Raw genomic sequence first — 12106 nt, forward strand, 5'->3', positions numbered from 1 at the left:
GAAACTTTAGTCACTACCAATTTTTATACCTATATTTCAAATTTTATATTGTTTTAAACTGATTTATTTTGCTTATTATTTTTATCATATTTAATAAAACATGCGTATATACACTATTCTTCAAAAATATTACTAACTAATTGAGCCATACATAATTGTTTTAAAAAAATTAATTATTCGTGTTTTATTGTTAAACTAAGTATTTATTTTATTGTTTTCATTATATTATTTATTCTACGTATCATATTTACTAAAACATAACTGTGTATTTACAATTAAAAAAACGTACCTATCTATTTATTGTATTATATTATATTGTATTATGTTGCTATTTATGTTATTTATGTTATTTACGTTAGTATGTTATAATTTATTATTTTATATCCTATTTACCGAAACAGGTGTATCCACACCTCTCGGAGACCTTCGGTTAATTTATTCACTTTATATGTAAATATCTAAAAAGATTGTACCTATTATTGTTGTTGAATAAATTATTATTATTATTATTATTTAGCCCAATTTTCTCTTTTGATTGATTTTATTCTTGCGTTTACTTCGTTTCTTACTTGGACATAATATATATTATTTTTAAGTTTATTAAAATAAAGCTTTGAATTGTTATATCCTTTGACTTCATTGTTTGTTTTTTGAAATTCACTTGAAATAATAAGAAATATCAGATGATTCCATATTATAAGCTTGGTTGTGTGTATTGTAGTACTCATATAATTCAGGTATCGTAAGAGTCTCGGCTGTTGAACCTACAGCCACTTCCGTATGCTAATGGAGTAACCGCGGTGTCTTTTAGAATGTAGATTTTCTAACTTAGATAATTTATAAAAGGAAAAAGAATGTCTTGAAGAATGTGTATGGCACTCAATGAAATGAGTTTCAATGGTTTATTTGCATACCTTGATATATTTTTATTTATTGATGATTTCTTCCGAAGACACATAGCTCTTGGATAGGTATCAGCCTCCCGTGGAGTTCTTTTCTTCGGCACACTTTCATGATTGTTGGATAATAAAAGATAGTTATTAATTTAGTATTTCTGTATTGTTTATTACAATAGTTGTTTTTACATGACACTAGAAAAACTCGTAAATAACAAACTCAATAATTCATTCCCTAGGCATACGATTTAATATTTATTACAGTGAAAATTAAAATAATTCTTTTTATTATTTAAAATTAATTACATGCGCATGAAGCCGTCAACTCAGCTGTCTGTCGACTCTATGATCGAGAAATATGTGGTAATAACTATTAGTTATGTTCCAGGTATAATCAAATCACGGATCCTAAGTGAGTGGCAAAACCGGTGGCAATTTTCATTGCCCAATCTTCGGAATATTAAACCGAACATTAAACCTTGGAAATGTTTCCCCACCAAAAGAAGATATTAAGTGACAATAACCCGTCTTAGATTAGGTCATACGTCATACCAATGCAACACACAAGTTTTTAATCACAAAAAAACCCGAACCAAAATGTATGCAGTGTGATGTCAAGCTCTCGGTGAAACCTATTATTACAGACTGTCCAGTTTTCTCTGCAGCAAGAAGCAATTACGGTATCCCAACAAACCTATTGTTCTTTCACCAATGCCATTGGTGAAAGGTCTAAACTAAAAAGGTCTTTTTTAAACAATGTCAATACGTTAAACTTAAAGTTTATTAATTTTGTAACTACCTAATAGTTAATATTGTAAATTTGCTTTCCGCTAATAATCTTCGGGTTAATCCGAATTTTTAAATACAAAAATTATTACATGTTTCTATTATAAAAAACTTAATTTTTTAAATTAAATATTTTCAGAGATATCTTAAATCAGTTAAATTAATCTTCTTGCAGTACCGTCTCCTATTGGAGGTCGGCTACCATCATCGCAATCTTAAGTTTCTTGGCTGCAGCTCTGAACAATTGTATTTCCACACTTCTCTTTCCCGAGATTTTCCCTTGGATTATAAGCCTTAGCAGGGAGTATATACTTACTTTTCCCCTCTGATTATGTTGCCTAGATATTCCAGTTTTCTCGTTTGTATGGTTTTTATAACTTCGCGTTCCTTCCCCATCTTCAGCAAAACATCTTGATCAAAACATCTTGATTTGTTACTCTCTCTCTGTCCAAGGCTCCACCTACGTTGCGCAGTCAATAGCAACACAATTCACCAAATGCGTTCCCACTTATTTTTCTACGCAAGAGGACAAAATCTCCAAGTGTCGCCGTATATTTGACAAGCTATACCTCCCAAAAATAATCAGCGATTTCTCATTTTATTTCTGTAGTAGTCCATTCTTTCACGGTAAAATATTATAAAACATATTTCTACAGAACCACACTGATTTTGTTGAAATTTTGTAAAGTAAATTTGACTTACCTTCCTCTTCAAAAGTTATGTGATTAAAATGTGTGGTTTTATTTTTAAGGGGTGAAAACTACATTTTTTACCACCAATTAAAACCTGTAGATATATTATGTGTCACTTGCTGCCAGAATTTCACCATGTAATCAAGTCAAACCACAGCTCAGATGTTACCTGGGGCATAATATTAAAACACTTTAAACATCCATGCTTTAGTTGGCATTATTTTCAACCGATGTTTCCTTAACGGACCACTTATATAGGGCTTTGACCCACATATTTTTGTTAAACTATATCTTGGTGGTTAGCATGTAAACTTCACGTAAGCACTAATGATGACTGGTAAACCAGTCGAAAACTAGTTATGTGATTGTGATGTAGCCCTTTTTAGGGATTTTAAATATATACCTTTTATAAAGGATTTACTGTTTTTTTTGTATTACATGGTATACAGCCAACTACAGGAAAACTTTTTCTGTGTAGATTTTTGTAGATATATACTTATTTAAATCGTAATCATGTTTAAGTATGTTAAATAATGATTTATGTTTCACATGCGAGTGCATTTTATATTATAAAAATATTTTGAAATTTTTGAAAATTTTTTCAAATATTATAATATTTTGAAATATTTAAAAACTACCCTCGGAAAGAAAATTTACAAAGAAAATGATGTAATAATGTATTTTATATTTTCAGTAATTGATTTACATGAATGATGTAACCTGTTTAAATTTTTTCTTTATTTTCGTAACAAATTATGATAAAGGAGATTAAAATACATATTATGATTAAAACAATAGTATATTTTAAATTATTTTTTTTTTCTTTCAGAGTGTTATACAGATGAACGGATTTCGTTCCCTAGGGGATGAAGAAGAGGTCGAATTCGAATGCCAAATATCAGACAAAGGACTTGAAGCTACAAAAGTCACAGGACCACAAAATGTAGATTGTAGAGGCTCTCACAGAAGACCTGTGTCGAAAAAACGGTTTAGAAAAATACGGTACGTTCTAAACTTTTCATAGTACGTTCTTTAACGGTAAAATATTGCAAAACCTCTAAATTTTAAAGAACCACTTGCATTGACATGAAATTTAGCATACACATAGCTAATAAGTCAAAGAAAAAAGGTGATATTGTGCCGATGTGTGCTTTTGCCCTGGGGGTGGGTTTCACCCCTTCTTGGAGGTGAAAAAATATACTTCCAAAATAAGTCCGAAAATGGGTAAACTGACTAATTTTAAGCAACTTTTGTTCTATAGAGTTATTTCATTAAGTCATACTTTTCGAGTTATTTGCGAGTGAATATGTTCATTTTTCAACAAAATAACTACGTTTTTAGACGGTTTTTCGCAAATAACTCAAAAAGTAAGTATCTTGCCGAAAAAAACATTCTTATCAAAAATATGGCCTGTAAGAAGGTAATAAAAATGTAAAAAAATACATTAGTTCTCTAGACCTACTAGAAGCAGAGATATAGCTAATGAAAAATAGGTTCATATTCGTCAAATTCCAAATCGAATATTTTAACGTGACATAATCAAAACACGAAGCACTTTTTGGGAAAAACTCATTAAAAATTTTTAAAAGTGTTTAAAAAAAGCTTTATTTTTGTTTTATTAAAAAAATTTCTAGCGTCAAAAGTAAACAAATTACTCTCAAAATAAAGTTGGTCCTTTTTTTTTTGGTAAAAAATCGCAAAAATCACCCCCTAATACCATCTCAAATGAACTTAATCGTTACCACTTTAGAAGTTGTTTTATTCGCGTATGTATTGTTTAAATGATCTGTAAGTTTCTTCTGTTTAAAGTCCTTATTTTTGAAAGTGCTGTAGATGAAAGGGCTTGAAGGAGTCACTAAACACCAGTGTACTCAACATTTTGAACAGCCATATCTTAACCAATCTTTGTCTTACAGAAAAACAAAAAAATACAAAATATTTAGAAAAGAAACTGTGACATTTTTGCTATTTTTGGTATTTTGAAAAAATTTTTAAGTTATTTTGAAAAAATCCAATTTTTCAAAATTAAAATTTTTTAAAATTTTACTTTAAAACCAATTATTTTTTAAATAAGCACTTTGAATGGATGAAACTTACAGATCATAAATAAACACAACATAACCAAAGCCACTTGTGAAGCGATATCGATTAATTTCATTTTAGTTGCTAATTAGGGGATGATTTTCCCGATTTTATTTTGCCAAAGCAAAAGTTTGAGCAACTTTAGCTTGAGCCTAATGTGCTTATATTGATACTAGAAACCTTTTTTATAAAAAGAGAAATAAAGATTTTTTTAAGCACTTTAAAAAAGTTGTAATGAGTTTTCTTTAAAAAGGGCTTCATTCTTTGGATATTTCACGTTGAAATATTCTATCTGAAATTTGGCGAATATAAACGTTTTTTTTTCGACAAAATACTTACTTTTTGAGTAATTTATGAAAAATCGTCTAAAAACGTGGTTATTTTGTTAAAAAATGATCATATTCACTCACAAATTAATCGAAAAGCATTAACTTAATGAAAAAACTTTATAAAACAAAAGTTGCTTAAAATTAGTCAGTTTATCCATTTTCGGACTTATTTTAGGCGTATGTTTTTTCACCCCCGAGAAGGGATGAAACCCACCCCCAGGGCAGAAGCACACATCGGCACAATATCAATTTCTTTTCTTTGACATGTTAGCTATGCGTATGCCAAATTTCATGTTAATCCAAGTGGTTCTTTAAAATTTACATGAAAAACCGTGAAAGAATGTAGGTACTATCATCAATATTCAACATGACAGAAAGGGTAATACTTAAACGCGAATTAATATCATAGTTTGATTTATTTACACTTTTATTATTTTTACTTGGTATAATTGTTATTTCATTTTATAAACTAACTACAGCTTAAAACTAAAAATAAAACTAATAGTGGGCATTTTTATACATTCTTCTGCATTTACCTCTCTCCTTCCCTACTACCTTCCCTCCTTATGGAGTATTGGGCGCTCTTGCGGGTCTTAGCCAAAAGTGAAAGCCTCTTCTTGTTTTATTCCTTCGAAATCTCCTTTCCCATTCGTCCCTATTTTTCCTTCTGTGTTTGATCTCCATCTCAGGCAAATTCTTTCACAATCTCTTACTACAGTTTTTCTCCAGCTTTTATCCGGTTTTCCTCTTCTTCTTCTGCTTCTTCTTCCGTCTTGTTGGTATTCGAATGCCTGTCTGGTTACAGTATTTTGGTCTTTCCTTAGTATATGTCTTAGTTCCGAGTTTATTTTTTATCAGGCTTGTATATTTTTTAAAGTGTTGTAATTGTTGTAATTTTTTGGCAGTTGATTCTGCTTATCTCCAAGCCTGCGGCATACAATAATCTGCACATTTATAATTCCTATGTTCAGGTAGAAGAAAAATGTCGTGTGCGAACTCTAAGTCTTCTAACTGGTTGTGTAAGTTCCACCTCGTCGCCTTAGTACTATAACTTGATAACTCCCAAATTAATGTTTTTGAGATAACTAGTTCACAAAATGTATTTTATTTGCCTCCATATTTTGTAAAAACTTGATAATTCGCTCCAAACGGGTTAAGTATTTATTTATAATTCACGAAAGTTAATAAAACTCAAATGCCGCTAATATTCAGTGCTAAAACTTGACAAGATAAGTTATCAAGTCATTGTTTAATCGAAATTATACGACATATACTGAATGCTATAACTAGCTAACTCCGGTTATCTAGTTGTAGCACGTGTTTTCTGAAACCATTGAGCTTACCACGTAATTGCTATCTGTTTTTTCGGTTCATGTTAATGCAAAAATTCGAGAATTGTTAGCAGATCTGGCAACCCCCATGGCAGAGGGCTAATTTTCACCAAAATAATGCTTAAAATATTATATATATGATCGGTTTAGAACGTCTTGCGGCGTTGTCCGATTCCCAAATTCCATTCCTTCCTATTTTGCCACAGGTCATCCCTGAGGTCTCGCGCGCTCATCGCTTTCCGGATGCCGGTGGTCCAGTTAACTTTCGGTCTCCCTCGCTTCCGATGTTCAGGAGGTTGCCATTCCAGACATTGTTTTGGAAGTCTCTCGTCATTCATTCTGTTTACGTGTCCATACCAGATCAGTTGTCTTCTCTCTATATCTTTCATTATTGTTCCTTCTATTCCCATTCGATTTTTAATGTCTTCATTTCTGATATGTTCTCTTCTGGATATACGTAATGACCTTCTGATTGCATCCATTTCCACTACTTCAATTTTGTTTTTGTTTTTTTCTGTAAGCCTCCAAGTTTCAGCATCATATAATAAACTACTCTTAATCATAGTCTCGTAGATATTAAATTTTCTCTTATTCAATATTTGAGTACTCCAAAGAATATTATTGAGACATCGGATTGCTCTTTTTGCTTGTATAATTCTGGAAGTAATTTCTTTGTCATCAGTTCCAGTTTTATCAAATGTTACTCCTAGATATTTATAATCTTGGCAGGCTTTAATTTTTTGATTATTTTCCATAGTAAGATGAATATCGTTCTCTTCTGAACCAACACATAAGTACTTTGTTTTATCTATATTGACGTCCAATCCCCATCTTGAATATTCCTCGACCAACTTACGCATCATGTATTCTATGTCTTCCCTGTCGTTTGCTATTACGACCTGGTCGTCCGCGAACTGGAGCGTGTAGAGGCATGTATTGTTTAGCTCTATGCCCATTCCATTTACTTTCCTCTTCCAACCTTTAAGTGCTGCTGCAACGTAGATTTTAAACAGGGTCGGAGATATGCAACATCCTTGTCTAAGCCCCTTAGTTACTGGAAAGCTGTTAGTAAGTGAGTTTCCTATCTTTACTCGTGAACGTGATCCTGCATATAGATTTTTTAATGCATTGGTGAGAGTGTAGCTTACTGGTGAAGCATGTAGAACTTCCCACATCTTATTTAAGGGTATGTTATCATAAGCTTTTTGTAAGTCAACGAATGTCAGGTGCACTTCTCTGTTTCTGGCTGTTTTTTTCTCTATAATTTGTTTTAAACTAAATACGTTGTCTGTACAGGAGCGGCCAGCTCTAAAGCCCCCTTGTTCTTCTTCTTCTTCTTCATATTGGCTATATTCGGACTCTATTAGGTCTCTCAGTATTCTACCATACAGTCTACTGAGTGTGCTGGTCACCGAAATTCCCCTGTAGTTTTCGCAATTTCGCTTATCTCCTTTCTTATGGATGGATGAGATATAAGCCATTTTCCATTCATGAGGCACTGGATGTCCATTTAAGAATTCGACGAAGACTTTTGTTAGCATTCGAAATAGCTTAGCTGTTCCATTTTTAACCAGTTCTGCTGGAATACCTTCTGGACCGCAAGCTTTACCATTCATTAAGCTTCTCACCGCTTTTATCAGACTTTCTACGTCGATATTTATATGTTCTCCTTCTATTTCTATACCTGGTGTAGCTATATTTTCTAGATATTCGCCTCGTTCTTCTATTAACAATTTTTTATAGTGGTCCATCCATTTTTGTGACTGTATACAGTGTATGGGTACTTTTTCTTTATCATTCTTTTTTACGGAATTTATAAATCTCCAAGCTTCTGTGGTTTTCCTGCCACCTATATATGTGTTTATCTCCATACATTTGCGATCCCATAAATCGTTTTTCTCCTTTATAACAGTGTTTCACACTGCTCGCTTTATTCTGTTGTACTCTATTCGATCTTCGTCATTTTTAGTATTTAACCATTTTTGGTAAAGCTTCTTCTTGGTCAAAACTAGTTCTTCTATTTCCTCGTTCCACCAGAGTTTATTGCTTGGTTTGGTTTTTGGTTGTTCTCCTAACATTTCTTTGGCACTTTTCTGCATTGCATTTCTTAAAATATTACGTTTTGTTAAAAAGTTCACTTAGATGCAACTTGGCACGACATGCGATATTACCAAATGTTAACATTATGGTAGTGCTTAAAGTTGATAACTTTAATTTTTCATGTTATTTTCCATATTGGAAAACAAATTTGCACCCTATTCCTAAACAGATCAGTAGCCAAAAAATTAAGGAACAGTATTTTAGAGCTGCAGAGTGGATTCCGTATTTACCAACATCATGGTAGCAGCACAAATATCTTTAAAATCTTTAAACCTGTTTATCTCAGAACTACTAATTTCGAGTTATCAAGTTATAGTATTAAGGCGACGACCTAATACCTGTTTTTTTATCGCTTACTTCCTCCATGATCCAATCCGTTATGATTAAGAATAGTGCCAAGGACATTAGGCATCCTTGTTGAACTCTGCTTTGTACAGGTATATTGCTCCCGCATGTTGCAGTCTGCTAACAGATTGAGATCAGAACCCGTGTTGAGCTGCCCCCCCCCCCCCACTTGCAAAAATTAAAAAACAAATAGCCCTGATTTATGAGCTATTTATGAGCTTTCATATTCCGCAAACTAAAAATTTTGAGCTCGTTCCACTGAGCAGGAATTTAATACTTTAGAGGGGGGGGCTGAGCCCCCCACTACTTAAAAATAGGAATATTGAATCGGTTTTTGCGGCAGAATTACCAGCTATTTATGAGCTCTTGAAATTATATAGTTTCGATTTTAGAGCTCATCCCCTTCACCCCCAAACTACCCTTTAATTGATTTAACTTAAGAGAAAAATGCTGAGAAAACTTTAAATATATCGTATTGCGGATATAATTCCTATAGCGTATATACTCTAAGAATAAACTATTAAATCACGTGCATTTCGATTATTGAGCTACAACCCCTTCGCAAGAAAACCACCCTATCTTCCCGGCTTAAGAGAAAGTTGTACTTAAAATGCATTAAATTAATATTTGGCGACTACATATCATTTAATAATTTATAAGCTTCCAAATTACGCGCATTTAAATCAGTAAATTGCAATTTATTTTGTATAGTGCAGTCACTGAAAGTAAAAATCAACGATTACCTTCAATTTCGGTGAACCTTCATCGATTTTCACGAAAATTGGTCAGTGGTTAAAGGATACCTCAAGAAACAAAGGTGACATGGTACCACCTTGCGCCTTTACCCTGAGGGTGGAAATTCGCCCCTTCTCGGGGGTGAAAATTATTTTATGAAAAATAACTGCACAGATCTATAAAAGAACAAATTATAAGCAAAATTTATTATATAAAGTTATTAAAATAAGTCAATACTTTTTAAGTTATTAAAGATGAAATTTTTTAATTATTCGTGAAAAAAATGCATGTTTTGAAGCGGTTTTTCGTAAATCACTGAAAAACTGTAGGTTTTTACAAAAAAGTTAATAGTAGTTTTATTCGTATAGCTTATATTCTAAGAATAAACTCTTAAATCACGCGCCTTTCGATTATTGAGCTACAATCCCTTCGCAAGAAAACCATCCCATATTCCCGGCTTAAGAGAGAGTTGTACTTAAAATAATTTAAATTAATTATTTGGCGACTAGATATCGTTTAATAATTTATGAGCTCGCAAAATATACGCATCTCAATTATTGAATTGCCATTTTCTTTCTATAGTGCAGTCACTGAAGGTAAAAATCAACTATGACCTTCGATTTCGGTAAATCTCCATTAATTTTCACGAAAATTGGTGAGCGGATTTTGATGCTATCAACTTTTTCTGGAGCTCATTTTTGATAGGTATTTCTAAGTACTTTGACAAGTATTTAGTACCTAGGTGCTATAAAATGTATCTCTTTCCCGTTATTTAAGCTTGAATCCTTAGAGTTAAACAGTCGCAGAAAAAAATATACATTTAATTACCAATAACTTACTTTAAATTAACATTAAAGGGTTTTTCAAGTAAGCAATTTATTATATTTTTTATTAGCTTCAATGTTAGTGATAACCACTTTTTTTGTAAAAACTTACAATTTTTGAGTTATTTATGAAAAATCGCTTTAAAGCATGCATTTTCTTTCACACAAATTAAAATAGTTGATCTTTAATAACTCAAAAATTATTGATTTATTTTAATCATTATATAACAAATTTTGCTTACAATTTGTCCCTCTCTCGATTTGTGGGGTTATTTTTAATAAAGTAATTTTCACCCCCGAGAAGGGGTGACATATACCCCAAGTTAAAACCCCAAGTTGTTATTGTTAATTCGTGAAAATGAATGGAGATTTACCGAAATCGAAGGTTTACCTCATAAATTATTAAACGATATGTAGTCGCCAAATAATATTTTAAGTACAACTCACTCTTAAGCCGGGAATATGGGATGGTTTTCTTGCGAAGGGGTTGTAGCTCTATAATCGAAAGGCGCGTGATTTAAGAGTTTATTCTTAGAATATAAGCTATACGAATTAAACTACTATTAACTTTTTTGTAAAAACTTACAGTTTTTCAGTGATTTACAAAAAACCGCTTCATAACATGTTTTTTTTTCACGAATAATTAAAATCTTTGATCTTTAATAACTTAAAAAGTATTGACTTATTTTACTAACTTTACATAATAAATTTTGCTTTTAATTTGTTCTTTTATTGATTTGTGCAGTTATTTTGAATAAAATAATTTTCACCCCCGAGAAGGGGCGGTATCTACCCTCAGGGTAAAGGCGCAAGGTGGTACCATGTCACCTTTGTTTCTTGACGTATCCTCTAACCACTGAACAATTTTCGTGAAAATCGATGAAGGTTCACCGAAATTGAAGGTAATCGTTGATTTTTACCTTCAGTGACTGCACTATACAAAATAAATTGCAATTTACTGATTTAAATGCGCGTAATTTGGGAGCTTATAAATTATTAAATGATATGTAGTCGCCAAATAATTAATTTAATGCATTTTAAGTACAACTTTCTCTTAAGCCGGGAAGATAGGGTGGTTTTCTTGCGAAGGAGTTGTAGCTCAATAATCGAAATGCACGTGATTTAATAGTTTATTCTTAGACTATATAAGCTATAGGAATTATATCCGCAATACGATATATTTTAAGTTTTCTCAGCATTTTTCTCTTAAGTTAAATCAATTAAAGGGTTGTTTGGGGGTGAAGGGGATGAGCTCAAAAATCGAAACTATATAATTTCAAGAGCTCATAAATAGCTCGTAATTCGGCCGCAAAAACCAATTCAATATTCCTATTTTTAAGTAGTTGGGGGGGGGGGGGGGGCACTAAAGTATCAAATTCCTGCTCAGTGGAACGAGCTCAAAAGTTTTAGTTTGCTGAATATGAGAGCTCATAAATCAGGGATATTTGTTTTTTGATATTTGCAAGTGGGGTGGGGTGGCGGGCAGCTCAACACGGGTGAGATCAGATTATCCCTTTAGAATAATCTGATCAGGTTGATGTATTTCATCGGTAGTCGATAGTAGTGATGTATTTCTTCACCATTCGCTAGCTTGTTCCAAGATAATTCTTAGAATACAAAAATATGGTCGATGGGGGAAGGCCTGTTTTGTTGCTTCTTAGTTTCTCTGGCTTCAGTCTGTTCAATATTCTTCTTCTTGTGCTGTCTTCTAACGAAAGTTGGCGATAACTTTTTTTAAACGCTTGTCTGTCTTTTGCAACGTGAAATATCTGTTCAACACTGAGGTTAGTCCAATCTCTGATATTCCTCAGCCAATATTTCTTCTTTCTTCCCAAGCCTTTTCCTCCATCTACTCTTTCTTGCATGATGACGTGTAGCAGAGCGTATTTATCGTTACGAAGTATGTGGCCCAGATACGATGTTTTTCTTATTTTAATTGTGTTCATAAGCTTCCTGCCATGCCCAATTCTTCTTAACACTTCGTTT

The 12106-nt window shown here is 32.5% G+C and overlaps 1 protein-coding gene across 1 annotated transcript in view; it reads left to right on the top strand.

Annotated features, from left to right (window-relative positions):
• Positions 1 to 12106, top strand: part of LOC114332140 (protein lin-28 homolog) — a 133766-nt gene that overhangs the window by 106083 nt on the left and 15577 nt on the right. Inside the window, exon 3 of the mRNA XM_050656778.1 lies at positions 3204 to 3376. Coding sequence (XP_050512735.1) covers positions 3204 to 3376 — 173 coding nt within the window. The remainder of the gene's footprint in view (positions 1 to 3203; positions 3377 to 12106) is intronic.

This window comes from Diabrotica virgifera, chromosome 7 (genome assembly GCF_917563875.1).
Source record: "Diabrotica virgifera virgifera chromosome 7, PGI_DIABVI_V3a".
Classification (NCBI taxonomy): domain Eukaryota; kingdom Metazoa; phylum Arthropoda; class Insecta; order Coleoptera; family Chrysomelidae; genus Diabrotica; species Diabrotica virgifera.